The sequence below is a fragment of the Thrips palmi genome, unplaced genomic scaffold (genome assembly GCF_012932325.1).
Source record: "Thrips palmi isolate BJ-2018 unplaced genomic scaffold, TpBJ-2018v1 HiC_scaffold_17, whole genome shotgun sequence".
In the NCBI taxonomy this organism is placed as follows: domain Eukaryota; kingdom Metazoa; phylum Arthropoda; class Insecta; order Thysanoptera; family Thripidae; genus Thrips; species Thrips palmi.
This window is the reverse complement of record NW_023144626.1, coordinates 5,786,679-5,813,515: the sequence shown is the minus strand read 5'-3', so window position 1 is coordinate 5,813,515 and position 26,837 is coordinate 5,786,679. Positions and strand designations below refer to the sequence as shown.

Genomic DNA, 26,837 nt, shown 5'->3' with positions numbered 1-26,837 from the left:
GTGCAGCCCGGGGGACACGGGGGACGCGTGGGAGTGCCTGGCCGTGGCCGTGCGGGACGTCGTCGCCAACCTGACGTGCCCCACGACGGCCTCCTCCACCGTCGCGTCGATGGTGTCCTGGGCGGCGTCCACGGTGACCTCCACCGCCGAGTCCGTGGTCCGCGGCCTGGACCTGGGCAGCGCGCGGATGTCCGTGCGCGGCGTGGACCTCGGCCTCACGGACTCGGTGACGGCGCGACTGCCGGCGGCCGAGCTGTGCCAGTACCTGGACTTCCAGCTGAGGTGCGGCGACCTGCTGCCCTCCCTGCAGGGCCTGCCGCTCGACAACCTGACCGCGTCTCCGGAGTACGGCCTCGACGGCCTGTGGTGCTCGCTGGACGGGCTGGCCGACGGGTCGGCGACGATGCCGCCCCGGCTGGCGGGGACGCGCAAGTTCGACTGGAGCTTCCTCTTCGTGCTGGCCTTCATCGTGGCGGGCGGCGTCGGCAACATCCTGGTGTGCCTAGCCATCATCCTGGACCGGCGGCTGCAGAACGTGACCAACTACTTCCTGCTGTCGCTGGCCGTGGCCGACCTCCTCGTCAGCCTGTTCGTCATGCCGCTAGGGGCCATCCCCGGCTTCCTCGGTGAGTCCTTTCTTCCGCTTGCCGAAGCTTTCAAACTGGCGCACCTCGCGCACCGCGCTACATTTCACCAGGCGTCCCTTTAAGATGATGAAAATCCCCCCCCCCTTTACCCTAGGAGACCACCTGTCATGTACACCAACTTGCCAATAAGGGCCCTTCACGTAGGCACTGTGCCTGTGTCCTGGAACACCACACGGCGTGGTCGACGTGGTCCTCGCGGCCCAGGCTTTCCTGCCGCCTCGCCAAGTTGTTGTCTAGTTGTTGTCGCCTTGCTAATTTCGAATTTCATCACGCCGAAAGTCTCCGTTGTGTTCGAACCAAACTTCCACCCGCCATGGCGCGCCAGCCCGGCCCTAGGGCGGCCCTAGGGCGGCGAACAAAGTTTAATTCTTTCCGTCCCGTCTCGCTTTCGAATCTCGATTGTCGTGCCGGCGTGCGAGGGCGCGCGAGGCGAGGCTCATTGCACGGCAAAACCAACGTCCGGGTTTCCCAGGCGCACCCTGGAAAAATGCCCTGTTTTTCCAGGGTGCGCCTGGGAAACCCGGACGTTGGTTTTGCCGTGTGGCTGGAGCGCGGCCGATTTGGGGATGCAGGTCGCAGGCCGCGATTCAACCCGTTAGCGAAGCGTCGCTTTCGGAGAGTGCACTGCTAGGCCCTGGGGTGCGCTCCGGCTCCACCACAGTGAGCCAGAAGACCGGCGCAGGCGGCCAAAACTCTAGACGCGTTTTGAGCTCCAGAGTCGCTAAACAGGGCTTGAACCGAGCGTGTGACCTCACCAATGGATTCCTCGTTTGGAGAGCAATCCATTGGTGGAGTCATACGATGGGTTCGAGTCCCATTGAGCGACTCTGGAGCTCCAAACACGTCAAGACTTTTGGCCGCCTGCGCCGGTATTCTGGCCCCCTGTACGGCGTCCCGGTCGTGCATCCCTTGCAGTACAGCCCCCCACGCGGCGGCGCTCCAATTTGTTCGCGCAGCGCAGCCCGGCGCAGCCCTCGCCGTGTTCCCCGACAACAGGGTTACGGATTACGCGGGCAGCATTAGGACGCTCCGCGACGGAGTTCACGGGACTTTGCAAGGCGGGGCTGCGAGGCTGCGAGGCAGGCACAAACACAGTCTACTCATAATCCCGCAATCCACTTTTTGCCCCGCATTGTTTTGCAGTGGCGCGGCAGGTCGCGCCACGACGCTTCTTGCCGAGTCCGCGTTCGCAATTAAGAAAACTATCCGAATCCGGGCGGGCGGGGCGAGGGGGGGGGGAGGAGTGCGAGAGAGACAGAGCGACGCCGTTCGGGATCAGCATGCTGGCGCGTGGCGCGCGACGCTTTTTTTCCCTCTCCCGGTGATCTGGCGATGACAGAAGCTCTCCGCGGCGGCGAGAGGCTGTGCGTTAGCCGAACTGTGCGGCCTGTGGCGGCGGAGTGGCACGGAGTGGCTCCGAGTCAGTCCACGGATACGGCCCTGAATATGGCAAGTTTAGCACCCAACTTCCCTCCCTAGTTGCGCCACTATGTACTACACCTACACTCACACGGCCTCACGGGGACTCCCCCCCCCCCCACACACACACACACACCTACGCAGGCACGCCGCCGTTTGAATGCCGTCGCGTGATGCGTAAAGGGCTCGGTGCTGACGTGAGGTCGCAACGCGACGCAACGCGACGCAACGCGACGCAACGCGGCGGGGCCTGTAGGGGCCCTACAGTGGGGCTGCCCCGCCCGGCCCGGCCCTGCCTCTTTGCTGTCCTTTTGCTACCTTGCACTTTCACCTCCCCCCTCACCGGCACGGCGCCCACGTCACGCGAGAAGTGCGGACGGAACCGTTTCAGAGTCTATATTCGTCGACAACGCGATTAAAGCGCTCACGGCGAGGAAAATCGCCACAAAACCACAGCGGCGACATGTGCAGCCGTCTCGTTATGACGTCAAGCACGTCATCTCAATCGTCGTTAGCAACAAATTCCAGTCGGACAAAAGAAAATTTGAGTGGCTGCGAACCGTCGCGCGATGAATCGCGCCGTTTTCGGCTTTTTTCGGCAGTGTGGGGCGCGACGTTTTGTGCCCCCAAAGGCAGAACGCGCGCGTGAGCCGACTTTGGGGGAAAATGAAAAAGACTGCCGCAATCCGTCTGGCCGTGAATGCAGCCCGGCACGGCACGGCGCGGCATGGCGGCACGGCATGGCGGCACGGCAGTTGGAGCCGCTTTGGCTGCTTTGGCGCTTCGCAGCTTCGCCTCGGCATCCACGCCGTCGCGGACGTCCCGTTACGACTTTGAGGGCTCTCGGTACTATTGTTTTCCGCTTCCGACACTGCTAGGCTGCTCCCCCCATTTTTTTAAAAAAATACTGTCATGCACGTTGCGAGCGAGTTTGGAGCCCCCCAGCCCCGCATTACGCCGAGACGTGCCCCTATTTCGACGCGCGAATCAATTAGGGAGATAACGAAGGGCGAAGGGGCCAAAGGGGGGCTCCGTGAGACCACCTGGCCGACGGCACGCCGACGGCACGGCGCTGTCAGAAACGCTGAGCCAAATCCACGAAGCGGGATTCACTCTCGGCCTCGGCAAATCCAAGTTAGAAAACAAATTTGTTTTCTTTGTTTTCATTTAGAACACATTTTAGCGGAATTTTTGCTGTGTGCTTCTTTGGTCAAAAGAATTTAAGGTTTTCTGAGACCATTTTCTTTTCAGTGTTTCTGTTTAAAATCAAGAGACCCCAAAGTTGAAACGGGAATAGTTTTTGTCGCTGAGTTTATTTCCTTGGTAGAAGTGTAGTTTCTACGCGTCCCGGAGGACAGACAGTGCAGGCAACCCCGCTCCGGGTCCTCCGGGTCTGGGTCATGCACTTCGTGGTCGGTCCCATGCGACTCGGGTGCTACAGGGTTTCACGACTGCCGGGTCTCGGGGAAGGCTTCGCGCCCGGATCCGCGACGCCCCAGGTACGCCTCGATCCACCCCGCCCCGCCCCAGCACGCGCCCCGGGCTCGTAAAGAAAGGGATTTGTAAGTCGGCCAATGAAGTAACTCCGCAGCACTAGATCCTGTTCTGTACCGAAGGACGAAGGACGGACAATGCAGGGCTGCCGAGGGCTGGCTAGGGCTGCCGAGGCCTGCGACCCTTTCCGCGTGCCTTTGCCGCGCCCTGCGCCCTTCCCGAGCCCTTCCCGCCCCCCTAGCCTTCCAGGGTACTCGAGCGGACGCGAGAGCACGCCAGGGGCAGCCCGGCAGACTGATTCCGGGCGCCGTTTTCGTCGCGCCGTCTCTCTCGCACCGCCACGGTACGCCCCGCGAGTGCGAGAGAGACAGAGCTACTCTCGGAATCGGACTGCAGGGGCACGCCGCCATGTTTTGGTCACGTCCGCTCTGTTTCAAAAACAGAGCAAAGCGGTGCGAGCGAGACTAAGCGGCAAAACGACTCTCTCTCCCTCTCTCCGGAATCGCTCGGCTTGAACCGTCTTCGCCGTCGTCGGGTCGCGCTGATTCGCTGCGAGTGGCTCACATCGAACGCGGAAAAGACAAAACTGGGTTAGCTTCCGTCGCCCGCGGCGGCGGGGCAGCACGGCCAGAAAAGGCGTTACTCTTGAACCAAGAGACTTGACTTGATGTAAACTCACTCGTTCAAATCCCCCCTCGTAAAAACGTTAAATTAAATTTTATAAAAATTTTGTTAAAGTTTTGTTAAGAGTAATCAACTTTTAATTAAATCGTCTACTTTAATTAAACTTCTTTTGTTAAATTGCCGTGTTTAACAAAAATTTATTAGTTGGATTTATTTAAAAAAATGATCTAACAAAATTTAATTTGAACCTTACATTAATGTTTGTTAAAAATATTTCTTTATTAAACTCGTTTGTAATTAACTTTAACAACATTGGACGGTCTTGTTAAGTTTAGTTCGGTGTTTAATTTGAGTTTGTTACGGATGTTCCTAAATTAAAGACTTCTTTGATTAAAGTGAACACTTGCCCTGGATTAAGTTAACGGATAATGTTACGATCTAATTTAATCATGTCAATAAGTTTAGAGGCTTGTCTTCGTGAACAGCGTGAATTGACGGGACAAAAGCGAGGAAAGGGACTAGCTTCCATTAATTGAGCATCGACATCAAGCACGCGCTTTTCAAGGCAATAAATACGATAATGTTAAGTCAGTCCTATGAATGCGTTTTAAATTTAAAATTTTAAAAAAAACTTGTAGCCGCTAGATGGCGCTGCCGTCTACTTCAACCCCTTTAGCTCGCGAAGTTCACTAGCATAGCCGCTAGCATAAGGTGCGCGGCGGATCCTTCTAAACGTCGCGCTCAGAGGAGTCCGATCCCCAAATTTTTGACTTGGTTCCTCTGGGAGGAGCTAGGGGGATCTGACCCGGCCTGAGGGTCTCTGTCGAACATCCATCCGAAACTATCGAACCAGTTCAACTTTGCCCGATTTTAATCAAAACTTCTTTAATTAAATTACTTTACTTTAACAAGGAATTTTTTTAAAAGATTTAATTAAAACCAAAAAAATTTAATTAAAAATTGTTTAAATTTTAAAAATAGTTAACTAGTTTTTGTTAACGGAAGAGCCTATGACGTGCTACCTGGATGCTTTTTGGGAGTGCTTCACCAATCTGGCCTTATTAACGGGCCCTTAACAAAAGTTTAAAAAGAAACTTTATTAAAGTTAATTAAATTTTATAAAACTGGTATTTGTTTAAAATTAAGAAAACTTAAAAAGATTTAATAACATTTTTAAAATTTTAATTTAAAGGGCCCTTTTACGAGGGGCCTTCAAGAAACAACTTCTTTGCGGGCGTATAGCGGCCAGGGACACTCAAAGCTTCCCCGGGAGTTTGAGGCGAAACCCGACCGCGCTCTGACCCAAGGCACTTGTGGCTATGCAGCGAGAGTCGTGTTGCTTTCGTTGTTTCTGCGGAGCGGCGGAGACTCAGCGTGCAGGACGCCGCGAGCCACCGCCACCGAGCCCATAGTTCGCTATCAGGAAGTCGCGCTTAAAGTTTGCGACTAAATTTGGCCGGACACCGAGAGGGTCGGGAGGCGAGGGAGGGAGGGGGGAGGCCGTAGCGAGCAGGACGCAGACGCAGGGGAAGGAGCTCTATTATCAAGTGTGTGGAATGGTTCCATGACTTTATTCCGAAAGAGAAGAAGAAGAAATTGGGATCTCGAGGGAGAGACAGAAAGAGAGAGACCGGCGCTGCGGCGGACGAGCGGCGGAGCGGGATGAGAGAATGCTCCACGTCGTCGGGCACGGCGTGGAGGGGGTGGAGGGGGCGCGGCGCCCTTCGCAAACATATTCGAGGCCCTCTTACTGCTATACAGTCTATCTCTGCGAGGCGCGCGGGGTGCGCGGGCCGGGCCCAGTCGGGCCTGGCGGGCCCGGGGGCCGCGCGGGTGAGGGCTGGATTATCACTTGCTCCCTCAGGCAGCCAGCCAGGGCCGCCAGCCAAGGGCCGAAACCCTCGGCGTCGTAAGCAACCTGTGCATGAAAGTTAAGCAGGCGAGGCGAGGGTCGCGGGGGTCGTGGCGCCCGCCGGCCAGCTCAAGGCCCGGCCCGCCGAAGACGCTCTCCAGCGGGTCACGGCCGCGCCTGGCCGCGCCGGGGCGCTGGGTCGGCTGTATCGAAGCCTTCTCTCTGATTGGTCCTTCCACTGCCACACGGTTCCTTTGTGTTTACCGATATGGTGTGTGTGTGTGTGTGTGTGTGAGCGTGCGCCGCGACGGGTGCCCGCTGGGACGGACAAATCGTCCACCCACGCAGGAGAGTGCCCTCTCTGTCGCTCTTTGCACATCCCTGGGTGCCCCCCCCCCCCCCCGCGTCCTCCGCAACCCCAAGGCACCCCTTCAGCGGGACACACAGACAGTGAAAAAAAAACTGGAGATAAAACGTGTGGGGCGCGCGGGGTTTGAGTCGGCGAGCTAATATTGAGAAAGGCGTTCTTTGCGAGGCCCGGGGTGGGGCGGGGCCCGGGGGGAAGTCGGCGATCTAAATATTTAACTACTCTCCGTGATAATATGTTTGTGTCGAGTAAAAGCCAATCGCCTTTCCCAGCGGGACTTCTGGAGCATCGGCCTCGCAATAAAGGCGTGGTATGGCTCCACCCGGTTCCACCCGGCTAGCCCCCGCCCAGCCTTGGCCCAGCGGGGGCAACCAAATCGTTCCAGATGACCGTGGCTATAAAGAGCGCGTGATCGTGGTGGCGGGAGCGCGCGGGAGCGTCTCGGCCGTCCGGCCCGGGCCTGGAGTCCGCCGCGTCGGCTGGAACGATGCCGCTGCGCGCCCCGCCCCGTCCATCCAGTCCGTCGCCGTCCTCGGCGTCCGGACCCCGTCGCCAGGACCGCGTTGTTTCCCCTGAATGGACCGCCATTAGACACCGCGTCAGCACTCCGTCTCTGACGGCGCCCCGTCGCTGCCCCGGCGACGCCCCGGCGACGCCCTTTGGATCCAGGGCGTTAATCACCGGAACCAAAAGGCACCGCCACTTTTCTCGCTTCCTGCAGCGGCCGCCGCCCCAAATTACTCATCCTGGCCACGGCCACGCGGACCATCGAGGAGCGGCGGAGCTCGGCGGAGCGGCGACCGGGCGACCAAAGGGCCGCGGCGGTGACCTGATGGAAATGTGTCTTGGCGGCCCGGCCCCGGTCTGGCCCGGCCTGGCCCGGCATAGCCCGCCATGGCCCGGCGGTGTGTGGCCGGCCGGCCAGCATCCGCCACTCCACTGCCAGACAATCACGGAACCCTGAATAGGCCTAACACAGGGTGTATATCACTTGGCCGGGTGACGCCTCCAATGACCGCGAGGCCCGCGAGGTCAGACCGCCACACACACACGCACACACACACGCACACACACAGAGGAAGTACCACACACGTACGCCCGCACACAAACACAAACAAAGAATGGAGAATCGGAAAGGAAGGGGAAATAATGGGGAGGGAACGACGTAAAGTTGGGGCTACATTGGTGCCTGCAGATGCCCCCAAACGTCGCGAGTCAGCGGAGTGCAGGGAAACTTCACAGCAGCGCGCCGCGACGCAGCAACAATACAGATCGGGGACTTTTCTCGAGTTACGTCAGAGAGAGAGAGAGAGAGAGAGAGAGAGAGAGAGAGAGAGAGAGAGAGAGAGAGAGAGAGAGAGAGAGAGAGAGGAGGAGGAGGAGGAGGAGGAGGAGGAAAAGAGCACGGCGAATCGAAAGAACGTCTCTACCCTCGGATAGGGTTCTCAATTAAAATAGATGGGGTGTCCTGCTCTGATTCGGCTTCAGCAGTTTCAATTTGATTGCATCTCTGGTAATTGGCTTGCGACATTCCAACCTGCTAACAATCGGACCGGACTGTAAGCAGGGACATGTTGACAAATAGGTGACAGAGACACCTCAACACACCCATTCCCACTTTGGACCAAGAAAAAAAGGAAACATTCCTTGGTTTAGAACAAAAAAAATTTTTATCCCAATTATTTTTTTGTGTGACGAAAATTAAATCTTAAATCAAGATGTTTTCCTTTCTAAAAAAATCAAGGAAATAAAAATAAAGACCTTTTTTGTGGGGACAGGGACCGTCTTAACACCTGTGGCGGTTTGAGCTGTGACTCTTGTCACCTGCTCCCTCGTCGACCACCCCTATTCTAACGGCCACTAGCGGTGCTTCGGTGGCTAGCCCGCCCCACAGTACCCAAAATGAGCCGACTGGGAGGCCGGCCGAAATGGTTTTTGATTCGGCGCCTCCGCTTACGACAAAGAAATGAAAGCCGATGTCGTTATTTCGTGAGAGGCTTGCCAAAATGTAATTACAGGACGAGAGGCTTGCTTGCTTGCTTTGCCTTTGCGCGGCTGCCGCGGCTGGGGAGTGTCTCGGCGACTGGCTCGCGCGCTCGCGCTGGCTCGGGGGGTCGATTGTCACTGTCAAGTAGCCCACACTGGAAGAAACGGAAAGAAAAGAGTCCCCCGGAGGCAGGCTGGGCGTACGGAGCGAGGCGATGAGAAAATTACCCGCCTGCTCCCTCGGCCCGCGACGCCCCGCGCCCATGAAAACGAGGACATGATGGCGAAACTCATAAAGTACGAGGCGCAAAGGAGCCCCGAACTTTAACGGGGTTCTGCCTGTCCCAAAGTGTTTTTCGCCGCCCGAATATGAGGAAATGGCATTAGGGCTGTGTGTGTGAGAGTGCTGGCTGCGACGCCGCGCCCGCCGCGCCACTGCGAGGCACAGTCACACGCCCGCCATGTCAACAACTTTCGTCGGGGCGTGCCCCTTCCTTCCCCCTTCCTTCCCCGTTCCCCCAAAACTCTTGACTTTGATGAGCCGCGTATTTCCCCAGATAAATGCCCCCGTGGCGTTGTCGCGCGCCCGCCGCGCCCCGCCGCGCCCCGCCGCGCCCCGCCGCGCCCCGCCGCGCCCCGCCGCGCCCCGCTGCGCCCCGCCGATCAAGGGCATGGTCGCCCAGGAATAACTCTCGTCGCCGTTCGATAAATCGCCTTTCGAAAGAAAATATGTACATGATCGACGTGGCGTTTTCGAGGTGCTCCAGGTCGCGTCGCGTCGCGTCGCGTCGTCTGTCGCGATGCCGCTTTGACCGGCTGCATGGCTGCCCTGCCCCTTTGGCTCCGGGACCGCGGACTGCCATACGCCCTGCTGCTTTTCTTGTTGTTGTTTTTGTTTTTCGTTTTTTGTTTTGCTTCTATGCAGCTCTCCGGCCTGCCCTACCCACCCCGGCCTCGGTAGTCAAAGGACTGCCATGCATCCGTGAGGAGTTGCCCTGGCCAGCCCCATTCAGACTGCCAGGGAGGCGGGGCGGGGCGGGGCGGGGTGGGGCAGGCCACTGTATTGCGCGCCGCGCACGGCGTCCTGCGCGCTACGATTACATCAAGAAAAAGTGTGCGGCCCGGGCGGCGGTGCAGTGCTGCCTCATTTTTCTAGCGCATTACGCGCGATTCGAGGGAAACGTCGCGTCGTTTTCCCCGGCCAACCGCCCGACGGCGCGCACGACAGTGTGGCGGCGACGGGGCGATCGAAGCGAAAGCGAGCGAAAGCGAGCGAAAGCGAGCGAAAGCCTGCGGGTTCTCCGCCACCGCACCGCGGCACCGCCCTTGGGCACAGCGGCGCACAGCCCACCGCCAATCGAATCCGACCGGCGACTCGATTTGCAGCGCTCACCTCTAATTCGGACAGCCGGAGATCTGCCTGCCTGCCTGCCGGCCTGGCTGCCAGCCGGCCCGCCCGAGCTGGCGACAGCACACCCTTGCCGTCCGAGTGGTCCGGTTCCATTCCTGGACGGGTTGGGTGGTCCGGAGACCGGAGGTGGGCAGAGGCAGGGGCAGACGATCTCGGCCCGGGGCACGTGGCAAGGCGGTGAACTCAACCCGTCTCTCTCGCACCTGTGTGGGAAGGTTGAGGTGGGGAGAGGAGAGAGAGAGAGAGAGAGAGAGAAAGAGGGATAGAGATATTCCGCGCATCGCTGTCGCCCTGACCTCTCTCTCTGGGGGCGACAGCGATGCGCGGAATCTCTCTCTCTCTCTCTCTCTCTCTCTCTCTCTCTCTCTCTCTCTCTCTCTCTCTCTCTCTCTCTCTCCTTGGCGGGGGCGCATAGCACGCTGCATGCGGCATTCTCGCGACAGTCGCGGGGCCTCAACTCTTCCCCTCTTTCCAGTGGGAGTCGACTGTCCGGCCGGCCAGGCCAAGGGCCAGGCTGACCCCAAGAGGCGCCTGCCTCCCCCGCGCTGTCCCTCTCGCACCCAGAGGGGAAGCCCCACGAGTGCGAGAGAGACAGAGCGACGGAGCGCGTGGCGCGTCACAGGGGCCACGGCGGCAGCGCGCGGTGCGGCCTGGGACAATGCCCGTAATCCCCTTTCGCCTTTTCTTTATTTTCCTTTTCAATTTTCCCCGTTTTTCGCCGCCGCCTGCTGAAAGGGTTCCCGCCGCCCAAGTAGCGGCCGAGAATTAAATCGACAGCAGAGATATAGAAATGGGTGGACGTGTTCCCCGCCCGCCCCGCCCCGCTGGCGCGCCCCACATGAAAGAAAAGAAGGACGCAGGGCGGCAGGGCGCGGCGGTGGCAGCATGGCGACACGGGGAGAGGGGGGGGGGGAGGAACGTGTATGATGCGCCATATATACTAAAATAAAAATAAAGCGGTCGCTGCGTCGCGCCGTGTCTAGCAGCCAGCACAGCCACAGGAGCCTGGAGACGGACAAGGGGAAGCTATCGAAACACGGCATGCGCTCGGCCGCACCGCTTCAAAAGCATAAATTTTTTATACTTTTGGCCTGTGGTCCAGCGGTAGCGCTGTCTCGTTACGTTTTTCGTTTGCGAGTACGCGGACAGAAGGATGTTGCACAAGGAGCCCACTGCATGTTTCGCACCGGACCCAGGATGCACCAAGAGGCTATAACAAGGCGGTTCGCGGGCGTGGCGCGGTCGGCGAGGCCCAGGCGTGCCACCCCGCCCCGCCCCGCCCCGCCCGCCACCTGCCTCTGCCCGGCCTCTTACCATAAATTTGTGAGGCAAAGCGCGGCGCGGCACGGCGTGTGTGCGGGATGGACTGACACGACGACGTCTCCCTCCTTTTTCTTCCTTATCGGCGTGGCGTGGCGTGGCGGGGCGTGGCATGGCGGGGCGGGGCCGGGCGGGGAGGTACAAACAGGGCCGCATTTTTCGTCTTGGCAGAAGCTTCATTTTCTGCTATGGTGCCCGATGGTGCCCGATGGTCGTCGTCGCGGCGTCGACACTCCGGCCGCCGTCAAGACGATCCCCATCTTGATGAGTCCCGCCGAGTCCAGCCCCATGATCCCCTTGCCTTTTCATCCGGCGGTCGAATGCGGCCCTCTGTCTGTGTGTGTATGTGTGTGCGGCTTGGGGGCAGCCTTGGGGGCAGCATGACGAAAGCTGGCCGCGCCGCGAGATAGGCGCGGGCTTGGCGCGGGGGCCGCGTCCACCGCTTCCCACCCACACAGCCCGGCCGAGGTAGGTACTCCCGATGCCAGTTTGTGTTCCAGTGTGGGGGACTCTTGCCGCCCGACTGCTGTCCTTGGCTGGACTGTGTCCGCCGCACCGCACCCGATACTGTCTCTCGCACAATTTCCGGACGTAATGGGGGCGCCAGTGCGGGATAATCACCGGTTGTTCTCTCTCTCACACTCATGCGCACACACGAGCGCGTGATCTCAGTCTCTCTCTCTCTCCTTCACACACATGCACTCTCACACACACTGTAAATGGAGAGTCGTCGCATTAACGGCGGCGCGTCCACCACGGCCTCCGCAAATACGTCAGGAGCAGCGCGTCGGCGCGCGCGGGTTGTTAAATATGTTAAATAATTTGTGGCGGGGGCGCCATGACACTCTGCCGACGGCCTCCCCTCTTTCCGCAGCCCTTTCGGGGCCCCGCGGGGTCGCTCGCTCTCGGCTCAGCTTCAGCCCGGCCCGGCCGCCGTTGTGGAAAAGGAAAATCTCATTTTTAATTTCGTCTTTCGGATTCCGAGACGCAAACTGCCACGGATGCCGACAAAAAACAATTTCTGGGCCGGGCGAAACCGAGTTGGTTTACCAGGCGGTACGGCGCTGCCCCGGCAGGGGCCGCAGGGCGTGGGGCGCGGCAGGGCCCCAGCGGCCGGCTCAAAGCACTGCGGCCGCGACACTGCGAGAAGCCAGGACTTGCTTCCCACTGATGCCACTCTGTCACGAATAACGACTTATAGTTTTCTCCGGTGATTATTCCCGCAGTTGCGCACAAATTACCAGACTCCGGCCTCAAGTTGTTTCTCACGGCGCGACGAGGACGCCGTCCTCCGCCAGATCAGTCTCGCTCGCGCACCCCTCGAGACAGAGTTGGTCCGCCGGGCCGGGCCAGGGGGGGCGGGCGGGGGGCCGGGAGGGCCGCGCGAGGTAAGCCACCTGATCTACTCCGGCCGATACTTGACAACTGCAACTAGTTGGACCAAACTACTCGCCGCGCCGCAGCGCGCGGACGGCGTCCTTGCTGCAGGCCGGCCCGGTCGGTGCCAAAGCGTGCGGAGAAACCAATCACGCGTGGAGTTTACACTCCAGCCGTTCGGGCTGCTGCACTGGGAGTGTGGGGTGCGTCCGTCCGGGGCGAGGTCCGGGGCCGGGCTGACCGGATGAGATACCCTTGTGCACAGCCGGCGAGTTGAATGGGGCCCACGACGGGACGGACCGAGACAGATCTCTTGTTCCGGCCGACACAACCTAACCTCACCGCCCGCCGCCGCCAACCACACTGTTGCAACGCCGTGCTGCGGGGAGCCACCTTGGCCGGTGTCCTCGACGCCGCTCCGGCGTGGCGCCGCGTGTGTACGAGTGCACCAGTCCATAGTTGTGTCCAGGCTGTGCAGGCTGTCGGCAGTGTAATGATTTCCCCGGGGCCGCGTTGGCGTCGCGGTGCTCGAGGCGGTGCTCGGCGATGCCGGGCCTCAGTGACGTGGGCAGAGTCCGCATGGGTACGACGCGCCGCCGTAAGTCCAGGCCTATAGGCCCGTCTAGCCACCCCTCTCTCTCTATCCAGGCCGACGGGCCGAGCCAGCCACCCTGCAGGCCAGCCTCTCTGTCTCTCTCGCGGACGCTCCATGAGTGCGAGAGAGACAGAGCGACGAAAACGACTCTCGGAATCAGTGTGCTGCCTTGGCGGCGCCTTTGGCGCAGCTGTCACCCACTTGTTTCTGCCCCCCTCCCCCCAAACAAAATGGTTCTGTCTCTGTTCCACTCGCGACGCGTCCGACAAGTGCGACGGAGACAGCAGCAAGCTTCGGAATCTGGCGGCGGGGCGACATCTATCCTGGCCGCGGTGGAGGCCGAAGCCGGAGGCCGAGGCCGGAGGGGGCGGCGAGGAGCCCCCAGGAAGGTGCGCCCTCAGCGGGACCATTTTCTGGGCCTTGTGGGCCGTGTCGGCGACGCTCGCTCGCACTCGCGTGTGCGAGAGGGACAGAGCGACGGAGTCAGTCCCACGCCCACGGCACTGTTAAAGGGGGCGACTGCCCTGGCCGAAGAGCTGGTGCAGGGGCCAGGGGCGCCAGGGGCCGGCGCCGTGGTAAGGCTGCTCGCGTGAAATTCGATTCTCGTCATCCTGGAAGCGAGATGCGGCCTGATAGTGCCGACGCGACACGCACCGCGCCGCCGTCGAGGCCGCCGTCGAGGCCGCCGTCGAGGCAACCGCCCTGACAAGGGTGATCCCCGCCTGAGCCGTATGTATGGTATGTCACTCACGGACAGTAACGAAATTCGAGATAAAACGCTGCAGCGGCTGTAGAGAGATTGATGACTGGGGCGTCATCGGTGCAGCCGCGGCCCTCGAACTGTGCTTTCGATGCTCTGTCTCTCTCGCACTCCAGAGCGACGAAACACTGGGCGCCAAGAAACTACGACGGCGGCCGTGGACTCCTCGCCCCCGCCCTGGCCGCGCCTCCCCGGACAGGCGATCCCACCTCCTGTCGCCCCGCCACGACGTCCGCGACGCGCTCTGTTGCGCATCGGGTCGGACAGGCCGTCTATGATACCCACACCGCCGAGGCGAGGCGGGTGAGGCGGGTGAGGCGGGTGAGGCGGGTGAGGCGGGTGAGGCGGGTGAGGCGGGTGAGGCGGGCGAGGCGGGTGAGGCGGGTGAGGCGGGTGAGGCGGGTGAGGCGGGCGAGGCGGGTGAGGCGGGCGAGGCGGGTGAGGCGGGTGAGGCGGGTGAGGCGGGTGAGGCGGGTGAGGCGGGCGAGGCGGGTGAGGCGGGTGAGGCGGGTGGGCCTGCCGGCGGACAGGCGGACTGCCACCGCTCAGTTATTTGGCTGCATTTTTCTGACGTGCCGCACTACCCCTTGGCGTTGTTCTGGTGCTGTGGGCGGCGGTGTTGTGCTGCAGTTGCTTGTGTCTCGGCCAACAGACGTGGCGCTGCACCTCGCGCTGCACACTGGGTTCAGGCTCGGACTGGCCCCCAAAAGGCCCCGGCGGATAAGCCGCAAAAGGCCCCCGATCATCATTGTTTTTACCCTCCATGACCAACTTCGTGAGGCTACCGCTACCAAACTAGTTGCGGTCAACAGCCTTCCCGTACAGGACATGAAAGAGTAAGGTCTTAAGAATTCTAGGGCGTCGAGGGAGGCCTTTCACGGCAACTGTATTGGACACAGTGGCCACCCAAAGTCAGCAAAATCAGCAAATTTCCGATATTCGACTACTTTTTGACCAACATGGTCGGAAAATCATTGCGGTCAAAGGCAAAATCGTTGTGGTCAACGTCTTCCCGATACAGGGCATGGAAGAGTAGAGTCTTAAGATTACTAGGACGTCGAGGGAGGCCTTTTACGGCAACTAGATTGGACACAGTGGCCGCCCAAAGTCAGCAAAATCAGCAAATTTCCGAGATTCGACCACTTTTTGACGAACTTTGGTCCCAAAATCGTTGCGGTCAAAGGCAAAATCGTTGTGGTCAACGTCTTCCCGATACAGGGCATGAAAGAGTAGGGTCTTAAGAATACTAGGACGTCGAGGGAGGCCTTTTACGGCAGCTAGATTGGACACAGTGGCCGCCCAAATTCAGCGAAAACGGCTACTTTCGGAGATTCAATCACTTTTTGACCAACTTTGTGACGTTACTGACCAGTCCCAAACCGGAAGGCCCCGGCAGATTTGTCTGCCTGTCTGCCCTGGCCAGTCCGAGCCTGACTGGGTTTGCCAGAAGACCGGTGGAGGCGGCCAAAATTCTAGACGCGTTTTGAGCTCCAGAGTGGCTAACCAGGACTCGAACCTAACGTGTGACCCCACGAATCAATTCCTCTTTCGGAGAGCCATCCATCTTGCAATCTACTGGTGTGGGTCACACGTTCCGTTCGAGCGTCCTGTTGAGCGACTCTGGAGCTCAAAACGCGTCTAGAATATTGGCCGCCTCCACCGGTCTCCTGGCCCACTGTGCGCTCGTTGTTCTGCAACATTGGTTGGCTGTAAAATCGTGCTTCCAGTCAGCACCAGTCCACTGCGAGGCAGGCAGGCCACGCAGCCACGTGCGCGGAGGCGAAAGGAATGCGGATTCGAAGCGCGTTGCCTTCGGTGTTGCCCGCGGCCCCGCGGCGCTGTCCTGGGTGCGGACGCCAAGTTTACGATGAGGCCAGGTCAGTCGGAGTGGCGGAGCGCCGGCACACACACACACACACACACACACACACACACACACACACACACCAGCCGAGCCATTCCGAACAGTCGTTTCGTTGCCGTCTCTCTCGCACCCCTGCGGGACGTCACGAGAGCGACAGAGACAGCGCCAGCGAAATGACTTTTCACTCTAAATGTTGTACAGTGAAGATTCTTCATAATATGGTGAAAATGTTCCATATTATGGTGGTGCAGCTGACTTATGACATACCATTGACTTTGTTGACAATTCACTGTACCGTCAAGCGCGGATCCAGAAAAAGGGGGGGGGGGGCAAAAGAACAGTATGTTGGGGCAGCCTTTCACCGTGATACATTTGCAGTGTTCGGAATCAGTCCGCTGGCCGCCGCCGCCGCGTCCGAAAGTCATCACAAGGCCTCACAAGGCTGCCTGTCCGAAAAGGCACCCCAACCCGTCCGAACGCAGCGAGCTCCGCTTTCCACAAAGGAACGGCTTTCCGATTCGAGCGGTGCACTGCACGTCACTGCGGTCGGTGTGGGGAGGGCCGCTGTCATGCCCCACAGACGCTAAACACACTCCAAAAGGCAAAAAAAAAAAGAAAAAAAAAGGTATTGATTGGTGGCAAGGTACAGCCACGCGCGAAAACGAGTTTCGTCCGCACACAAACAGGTTGCCGCCGCCCCCACAACCCGCAGAGCGCAAACAAACAAAAGTGTGTGCAGACTCCGTTATGAAATGCCGCCTCTTTCTGTTTTTTTTTTTTTTGCTCGTCTTTTACAGCTTTCGCGAAACTCCGCAGACTCCGACTGGAAGTGAAAGCTCGACGTTCAACGAGCGCGCGTGCGGCACGCAATCCCTGAAATATGCACGCGGCGGCCTCGTCGCTCCGTCTCTCTCGCACTCGTGGGGCGCCCCGTTGAGGTGCGAGAGAGACAGAGCGAGACTCTCGGCGTTGTTTTCCGTAATCGGTGCGGAAACCTGGAGATGACTGCGAACGAGTTCGGTCCGCTTGCCCTTTGCTTCTCGTCGACTGGTCCTGCGAACAGCGATTTTCCGACGCGATGCATGCTCCGGCGAAGACAAGTTGGCGGGTGTGCAGACGAGATTGCGTTTCGAACGGTTCGCTCGAGGGATTGTGCTAGGCGCGCCCTAACTACGTCCTCACACTCATGCACCCTGGTAGTTTGACTGGCAGGTGCTATGCAGGGGCTGACGGGGGTGGCAGCTGAGGTTGCTTTCCACCTGAGCGTTCACAAACACTGGAGGGGCCGAGGGGCCAAAGGGGAACCCAAGGGGAGCCCGAACCTCGGCCCGAACGAGGAGCCGAAGCAAGCCACGCCAAAGGCAAGGGTACCATGAGAAATCGGGGGAAAATTCCCCCACGTGTTCTCACGGCATGGTTGATCAAAATCTCCCATCCACAGCTTGCCGAACCACGCGGCATTACTTCCCGGACCAACAACAACACCGCGACTCCGCATGCAGAGTGACCTGTGCGGTTATTTTTGTTTTTTCGCCAATCACTCGCATCAAGTGGTCAGCGACCCGGCAGAGAGCCGCGCGTCCCCCGGGAAGCGAGCGAGCGACGGCCCGCCGATGCAAAGAAAAGAAACGGCGGACAAGTGGAGGCGAGGCGAGGCGGGGGGGGGGGGGGGGGGGGGGGCAACGAGGCAAACGGTGCGTGACTGCACGCTTACTTCAACGTCGCTTGTTTTTGGCTGAGCGCGGCGGGCGGGGCCAGGCCCTGTCGCCGTCCGCTGCAGCCCATTCGCTCCCAGGCCGGGCCGGGCCGGGACGCACGTACGACGCGTCTTTGGCCGCCTCCACCGGTCTCCTGCCCCACCGTGCTGCGGTATTTTCCCGACGGTGTCCTTCCTTAAAAGTCGATATTTCGCAGGGAGTTAGCCGTGACGGGGCAGTTTTAGCACGTCCACCCCCGGGAGGTGCGGCCGGCGAGCCAGGCGAGGGCCTCGCGGCGCCGCGGCCAGCCTCGCCGGCCTCGCCCCGCCAGCCGATAAGTGAATGAAAGTACGCGGGAAATGGCCATCGCCGTTACGGGCCGCCGGTTGCGGTAGGCCTGGGGGGTGGGGGGAGCAGCGACCAGCCAGATTTTGCCGGGGCGACTTGCACGATGATGCCAGTGCGTTGACTGCGGCATCGGGGCGGTCTAGCTTTACTGCCGCCTGACCGCTGGTCTCCCACTGCGATGTGAAGCCTGATGGCGCTCAGTGAATGGAAGAAATACCCCCCTCCCCTCCACCCTGCCGGCCCTGCTGCAGTTATTTTTACCCGGTGGCCTGACGGGGGCATGCACGATAATAATTTTGTTTCCACGGACAGTGGCGGCCCCTCCGAGCCGTTGTGTGTCAGGGTCACTAGAAAGCCCAGACCCTCCTCCGCCGTTGTAGCCACCCCCGCCCCGGCCCCGCCCCCCCCCCCCCCCCCCCCCCCCCCCCCGCCCCACCCCCGGCTCCGGCATTCCAGCAGTAGTGTCCTTGCTTTTGACTGTGCAGGGCCAAGTCGGGCGGTCCCCCTCCGCGGATGCGCTCCGCCACTGTGATCTGCTGCGGCGCCGCTCAAACATAGTTTTCGGCACAGCGTTAGCGGACCAACAGGGCGGGGCCGCTGCTGCGCGCTGCTGCGTAGACCCCCACTCGAGGCCAAGGCGCCAATTTCAAATTTGGCGCCGGAACGGGAGGGTTTTTGTGGTTGACGAGTCCGCGGAAGTGCCCCCGGACGGTCGGCGCAGGCAGTATTCTTGTCCTGCTGAGGACACGGCCGGAATTGTCCTCCTTTTTTACGCCTTCCTTGACGTTGTCGCGGCTCCATGGCTCCATGGGGCGCCCAGGTGCAGGTCGGGCTGAGAATGAAGCTCCTTAAATCCACGCGAGGCGCAGGGGCACGGCGGAGCTAACCAACCAGCCACGACTTCCACCCGTATAGAGGTGGCTCGGAGCCCTCCCCGCCCTCCCCGCTGTCACCCCTTGACCCAGCACCAAGTTACGACCTTCTTTATTCCACACTCGGAACCGAGAGAAACACGGAGCGCGAAATAGGGGTGGCACGGATTACCAAATAACCGTATTTGATTTTAGAAGTCACGGCATCCTTTTGAAATTTCTATCACTTGCCTGCCCAGCCCTGCAGTTTATCAAATGAATTGGAAAAACATTTGATTTATTTTTCTTAGTATGAACCTCAGCCAACTCAACAGAAACTGATAAATAGTTTTAAGCGTTTTGGCACACCCGTTATTTTTCACAGTGAAGCTGCATTCAACGTTCTCGGCGCTATGTCCCTCCTTTCCGTAGCCGCGCGCCCCGCCTCCCTCTGGTAATACATGTTCTTGGCCGTCGGGGCGCGGGCGCGCTCGGCGCGAACCCCGTCCTGGCTGGCTGAGAGCCCCCCCCCTCTCGCTCCGACACCGCCGCACGCACCTCGGTGGCCAGCGGGCCAGCGGGCCAGCGCGGCGTGCCCTGAGCCCTGGGTCGGCCCTGGCTTGGCCCGCCGCCAAGAACGTCATTTTCTCCCTAAGAGGGCGAAGTAGTGGCATCGGCTGGCGTTGCCAGAGGCCCCGCCCAGGCGATGAATAAATACTGAATAAATACTGTGGGGCGAGTTGTAGGCGCGGGCAGCGGGCCCTGGCCCTGGCGGGGCGGGGCGGGGCGGGGGGGGGGGGGGGGTAACGTGCTAACCGCGGCTCGTTCAGATCTTTCCGCACTCTCGGACCGACGAGGACGAGAGCCAGCCCCGAGGTTCACGAGCCGCGATCAGACAAACCGGCCTCGGGATTAGACCGCCAGCAGGGCGGGCAGGGCGGGATGTTGTTTCGCAGCGTCGTTAGCGGTCCGAATTAAACGGCGCCGTGTAATCAAATCGCTTCCGTCTCCGCCGCCACGCCACTGCCACGACACTGCCACGCCACGACACTGGCCGATCCGCCCCGATCGACGGACTGTCGAATCAGCGGCTTCTCGGAACTCGGCGCCCCACGGCGGCCCCGCCGAGGCGCGCCAAGGGCCCCGCACAGTGGGCCAGAAGACCGGTGGAGGCGGCCAAAACTCTAGACGCGATTTGTGCTCCAGAGTCGCCGAATGGGACTCGAATCGAACGTGTGACCCCACCATTGGATTCCTCGTTCGGAGAGCAATCCATTGGTGGGGTCACACGTTCGATTCGAGTCCCATTTAGCGACTCTGGAGCTCAAAACGCGTCTAGAGTTTTGGCCGCCTCCACCGGTCTTCTGGCCCACTGTGCCCCGCCCCGACTCGCGGCCACGCCACGGATAGAAATCGTTTCACGGAAACGTTATTCCCTTCATCAAGATTTACACTCCACGCGCGCTTGAAAGGAGACTCGGATAAACAATTTTGGCTCGACGCTCGCGAGCGACTCGCGAGGCTGCTTCAGTGAGTCAACTGTTTCCACGAGGTGTGCGTGTGTTGCCGGGGAAATAAAAATATCGGGCCGCTTCTTTTCCGGCCGCCCTTTGATATTGGCTGGGGTTTGATTCAGACCCCCCCCCCTCTCTCTCTCCCTCTCTCTCTGCTGCCGGGCACTTGGAGGGGTTTGGCCGCTCTTATGTTTACAAAGGATCTAGGAATGTGTGGGCTGGACGAGTGAGAAGTCCTTGGGGGGAGGGGGTGCGACAACAGAGGGGGGGCGTGTGATGCAAATAATCAGAGCCAAGGCCGCCCGGACACGGAGCCAAAAGGAGGAAATGAATTAGGCAGGCTGATGTCGGCCAAACAATCAAACTCAATAGACTGCGGGCGACGAACTTTGGTAGCGGAAAGCGGCCTAAAGAAAAGACAAAGAAGTTGATCTGGTTCTTTGATTGTGACCCCAACGCGGCAGACCTAAATCCGGTAACTCAATACTGAGCCTCACAAAGAGGCACTTCATCAAAATTCCCGGTGTTGTGCCCACCTTAACTAGTCCCGCCCACGCTGCGACACTGCTAGCCACTGACGAGGAGGTTTAGGAAAGGCCCCTGCCGCTGACAGCTCGGTCCCCAGAGTGTACACCTCACCTAGGGCGTCCACACGGACAATGGGGCCGTGTTCACCCCACCATGAAAAACACTTGTCGGTTTTCAACAAGCCTGCCGCCCGTGTGTCCCTCTTCGCCGTCTCTCTTCATCGTGACAGATGAATTTATAGAGGAGCTTCCTGTTGGAAGTACACGGCCCTGCAGCATTAAAACATTAAGGGGGGAGGCTCGTCAATTTCCGTCAAAAAAGCAAATTTTCGTTTTTGAGATTTTTGAATTCTTTGCATCAAACCCTTTCATTATGTGGCTGATTGGTTTCAAATTTCGAAACCGTTCGGCCAGAGGACAACATTTTGTAAACTATTTTCCACAGGTTAGGTTAGACCGTTCAAACTTCAGGGCCATTTTACTCAATTGCGATATTTTGGGCCTTGCGCGCATGATTTAGGCCAAACCGTTTCACGTATTGACTTGAAATTTTTTCTGGTGTTAAACCTAAACAAGACCCATAAATTGAACCTCTAGTTTCCAAATTGAACAACTGCAAGTGGTTTTTTTTAACTTCTAAAAGATCAAATTTTGTATACTTTTAAATATTTTTTGTGAAATGTAAAATAACAATAGTTAGAAACCAGATGTGTTAAACCTAGAGGTTCAATCTATAAAGCCAAGTGTCTAGTTTCAGGGGAAACAAACGGATTTGGAAAAAGTTGTCGGATAGCTTCAAAACCTTGCGCGCAGTGAATATATGTCTTTTTGCAAGGTATTTTTGATATGCCTTTAGAGCCTTGATAAAGTGGCCCAAAATAAATTATTTTTTTTACAAAATGTTCTTAAAAGTGTGATCTTTCCAATGGAAAACCCCACATTCCTTCAAAAAAATCAGGAAAGAAAAGATTTTTTTTTTAATTTAACCAAAAGTTTAGTGTTAATGGCGAGCCTCCCCCCTTAAAGCCGTAATGAGGGTAAAGGGGTTCAGTTCGTTTGTTTTTCACACACACACACACACACACACACACACACACACACACACACAAAGAGCGCACACCTACGGCCATTCGCGCATTCCTGCAGCCCTGTTGGCATCCATCCCTTCCCACCCGGGCCTGCGCCGCCCTGGGCTGACCCCCCGACCCCCCGCTGTTTGCGCCGGCCTCGGCCAATCCATGCTTGTGCGCGTCTGGCCGCCAGTCCGTCCGCCGCTGTTTTTGAATGGAGCAACACACGGCCCGACCCGACCATCCCCGCGGTGGCGGCGCGTCGTCTGGCCAGCTAGCGTCGGGACGGACGGACGGAGCGCAAACATCCGCGCCTGAAAGCGCAGAGCCATGCGTAGAGCGCGGTGCGTGAACTCCAAAAAGACAAGACCGCAGCTTCGGCTACCAGCGAGGCTACCAGCATTTGGTTGGGGTACCGGATTGCAGCTATCGAATTTAGCCTGTCACGCAGAGATGAACACCAGAACAAAGTATTTTTCTTTTTCGTGAATCCCTCTTATTTTTCCTCTCTCCCTCGGACTCTGAGCCCTCGCTCCTCGCTCACCTTTTTATTAGTATTTTCCGGGCCGACTGCCGCGCTCTCCAAACCCGGTGGCTCGTGCTGCCGTGTCCGCCGGCCAGAGGACTGGGCGGAATCAAACCGGAAGTAGAAAGGGGGGGGGGGTCGCATCGGTCGCACACACTGCGAAACGAGACGCCCAACGCGGCAATACGAATTTTATCAGTGCCCGGAAATTTTTGTTGGCTTTCCCCTCCCGCCTCGTGTGCACTATACTCATATTATTTTTTTGCTTTCCTTTGTCGTCGCAAATTCGCCCCCCCCCCTTTTTCCACCCTGACTCACCTGGATTGACACGAAGCGAGCGTGAAAGGTGTTCTCGACGCGTGTCACCTGCTCCCCTCGACGGCGCGGCGGCTCACAAGACGCGTACGGTCCAAAATTAACACCAGCTCTCTCAAACGGGGGAGTAACTTTTCCAATCTAAAACAACAGAACCCAGTTAAAGCGTTGGCAGGCTGCTGCTGCCGGCAGGCCTAAGAGGTCGTGTTAAGGGGGCCGCGCGCTAGCCTTAAACCGACTTTAACAGCCTCTTCAATTGGCTACATTTTTGGCGCAATTATTGGGGTTGCGACGGCCCTTTAATTTTTGCGCACGGAACTTTGATTTGCGGTTGCTCTGCTCCCTGAAGACCGATCAACGCCATTTTTGCTTCAAATAACTTTTTTGGCCACGCACTTTAGACGTTAAAAAAAATAGTTTGAACAATGTGCAACAACTCCGTTTTTAAGCAACAGCAAGAGTCAGTTTTTCAGCTAGTTTCAGTGTATTGCCCTCGCAAGTGCACCATCGAGCGTGCATCAGCTTGACAAAATAAAGTGAGCAAAGAAGAAACGGAGAAAAAGAAAGATGGTGGTGCACTATGCTGTCACCTCCTCGATGCATCCGGTCAGCAATGGCTGATCTACAGAGCGCTTGGGTACAAAGTCCGATCTACAGAGCGCTCGTCTACAATGACCGATCTACACGGAACCATTTTGAAAAGACCGATCTGTATTTCAAAGCTTTCTTGCTTCCTCTGTCAATCGTAAAGTACGACTTGTAAAATTTCGGAACATTCTGTATTAGAAAATATGCTAAGCATACTTCGATATAAAGGTCAAAACAACATTTTGGACGTTGTATTTTAACTTTGACAGAGATGGAAAAATAGCTTTGAAAAACAGATCGGTCTTTTCAAAATGGTTCTATGTAGATCAGTCATTGTAGACGAGCGCTCTGTAGATCGGACTTTGTACCCAAGCGTTATGTAGATCGGCCATTGCTGACCGGATGCATCGCCCTGCTTATCCCGAGCCACCTTTCCTTGGAGAGGGGGCGGGGCGGGGCCCGGGATTCAGACCCACGCCGGGGAACGGGTCCAAGAAAGCACGGGGAGGGCGGGGAAGAAGATTTTCATAGCGGCATCTATCTTGAATCGCTCTCGGGCTTCGGGCCGACGCACACAATGGATAGCGTGGAAGGCCGACGGCGGCCGGCGGCGGGGGTTTTCACGGGCGAAAAAACATGAGCAGACGAGAACCGGCCGCCCCCGGCCCGGCCGCCCCCAGCCACCTTTCAGCGGCGGTGGAGGCGGCAGCGCGGTGGCAAGGATTGTGTGGCCGGTCGCGGGGCCAGCCGGGGGGCGGGGCGGGGAGGCCAGAGGCACGGCCACGGCACTGCGATGTGGAACGGCGGCCCTCATACATAACATTACATCCGGAAGGAATGCAGCGCCACACACTGTACACATTTAAAAGCACGAATGATGCCGATGGTGCGGACACCGGGCACGGCGCCCGAATGCCGGGGAAAGTCCACTTAAACAAACCAAAATCCCAACGATATTTCCCAAGCGACATCCTGGAGACGGTTTTTAAAAATCAGTTTCCTAATTTTGTTTGTGGATGACGCTCTGATCCGCTTCGCCGTCCACGACATGTAAACGCGAATTAAATTTGACTTTTCAGTCAGCAATCAGCCACGGCGCTGCAGTGCGCGCGACTGACAGCACTTTTCTCTCGCCGTCGCTGAGCAAGGGGTGCCATTTGCTGCTGCGACTCTGCGGCGGCCGGGCCGGCCGCGGTGCAACGCGCAGCGCCGACCAATCGGAGGCCGCGGGGAGGCGGTCCTCTTTGTTTGAGTTCCGTCTTTGCGCCGAAATAATGTTTCCTTTGACTTTGGCGCGGCTCGGCTCGGCTCGGCACGGCCCGGCCGCGCCGGCTTGCTGTCGCCGCGCCGAATGTAAAACACCAGGGCGTCGTTTATCCCGGCCAGGTGGAAAAAAGGCCTTTGGCGGCGCCAATCAAGGTACAAAACTGCCTTTGACTCGGCTTGCCCGACTTCCGCTGGCACTGTCGGAAGCGGCGGCATTCCGCTAATTGGATCGCTGCGATGCGCAGGGATGCCATCCCCCTGCAGACTGAGCGTCGTCTCCCTCGCACCTCCACGGCACGCCCCACGGGTGCGAGAGAGACAGAGCGGCGCTCAGTCCGGTGGCGCAAACAAGAGCGCAGCGCAGCATCGGCAAGGCCGCGCCGCGTGCACAGTCGCGCAAATAAGGGCAAAGCAAAAAGCCAATCGGGGTGATTGGAAAGTGTTCGCGGAATCCATCAAATCAGCCAATTACCGCGTACCGGGAAACGCGGCAGGGCCGGGCAGCGCGCGTAGAAAGCTACCCCGGGTGTGGCAGCGCTCCTAGCGGAAATCGAGTGTATATCATTTCTCCTACCTAAATGTTCGCCTACCTGTCTATTTCGCCTACCTATATTTCGCCTACCTAATAAAAATATTGAATAAAAATATTCAATAAAATATTGCCATTTTTCGCCTACCTATAGTTCGCCTACCTAATAAAAAAATTAAATTAAAATATTCAACAAAAAAACGAAAAAATCGGCGGCATAAAGTGGCAATACGAAAGTCTCAAGGAGACCCGCCGATCAGCTTCGGTGTTCTTATGGGAACCGGGCCTTCATCCGACGCTCCCTGCCGCGCAATTCGACAGATTAGTGGGTTCGTATTAGGCTGGCCCACCCGAAGTGCGCGCGGTTTCTGTGGTACAGTGAGAGTCCAGATTCAGAGGCCTTACCTCAGAGGGGTCACATTGGGTATTTGAACCCGCGACCCCGAGTGCCGAGTCTAGTCAACTCCTCTACCCTGACCGCTCAGCCACCGAACCAGCTTGTCGGCGGCGATGTCGCAACTCCTCTTGAGCTGCCGTTCGAGAAATCTGGTCCCGAAAAAATGGTACTTTGAGCGGTCTCGAACCCGGGACCTGCTACTTCCCACATCATGCTCTTAACCACTGAGCCACCGGGACGCCATGGCACCCGCCCTGCCTGCGCTGGTACTCAATCTTCTCTGGATATACCTCCCCAAGCAATTGGTCGCCGAAAAAATTGTGTATACTACCGGTCCCGAACCCGGGACCTGCCACTTCCCACAACGTGCTCGTAACCGCTGAGCCACCGGGACGCCATAGCACCCGCCCTGCCTGCGCTGGTACTCAACCTTCTCTGGATATACCTCCCCAAGCAATTGGTCGCCGAAAAAATTGTGTATACTACCGGTCCCGAACCCGGGACCTGCCGCTTCCCACATCATGCTCTTAACCGCTGAGCCACCGGGACGCCATGGCACCCGCCCTGCCAGCGCTGGTACTTATTCCTCTCTGGATAGACCTCGTCAAGAAGTCGGTTGCCTCCGGCGAAAAATATGCTCATGGCACTAGCCTCGAACCCGAGACCTGTCAGTCAGGAACGCAGCACCCTAACCACGGCGCTACCAGGTTGGTATGCACGCCACTAACCTAGCGCCAAACTTCAATAGCCACCCATCTTGCTTGATGCTGGACGAATAATAACTTCGGCGATGGGGTGAGCGCTGTGCGTAGCAACCAAGTAGCGCAGTGGTTAGAGTGCTGCGTTCCTGACTGGCAGGTCGGGTTCGAGACTAGTACCATGACCATATTTTTCGGCAGAGGCAACCGACTTCTTGACGAGGTTTATTCGGAGAGGATTGAGTACCAGCGCTGGCAGGGCGGGTGTCATGGCGTCCCGGTGGCTCAGCGGTTAAGAGCATGATGTGGGAAGCGGCAGGTCCCGGGTTCGGGACCGGTAGTATACACAATTTTTTCGGCGACCAATTGCTTGGGGAGGTATATCCAGAGAAGATTGAGTACCAGCGCAGGCAGGGCGGGTGCCATGGCGTCCCGGTGGCTCAGTGGTTAAGAGCATGATGTGGGAAGCAGCAGGTCCCGGGTTCGGGACCGGTAGTACACACAATTTTTTCGGCGACCAATTGCTTGGGGAGGTATATCCAGAGAAGATTGAGTACCAGCGCAGGCAGGGCGGGTGCCATGGCGTCCCGGTGGCTCAGTGGTTAAGAGCATGATGTGGGAAGCAGCAGGTCCCGGGTTCGAAACCGCTCAAAGAACCATTTTTTCGGGACCAGATTTCTCGAACGGCAGCTCAAGAGGAGTTGCGACATCGCCGCCGACAAGCTGGTTCGGTGGCTGAGCGGTCAGGGTAGAGGAGTTGACTAGACTCGGCACTCGGGGTCGCGGGTTCAAATA

At 58.4% G+C, this 26,837-nt stretch overlaps 1 protein-coding gene across 1 annotated transcript in view; it reads left to right on the top strand.

Annotated features, from left to right (window-relative positions):
- Positions 1-357: 357 nt before the first annotated feature.
- The window catches only part of LOC117643967 (5-hydroxytryptamine receptor 2A), a 42,812-nt gene continuing 16,332 nt past the window's right edge, over positions 358-26,837 (top strand). Inside the window, exon 1 of the mRNA XM_034383154.1 lies at positions 358-626. Coding sequence (XP_034239045.1) covers positions 404-626 — 223 coding nt within the window. The 5' untranslated portion in view covers positions 358-403. The remainder of the gene's footprint in view (positions 627-26,837) is intronic.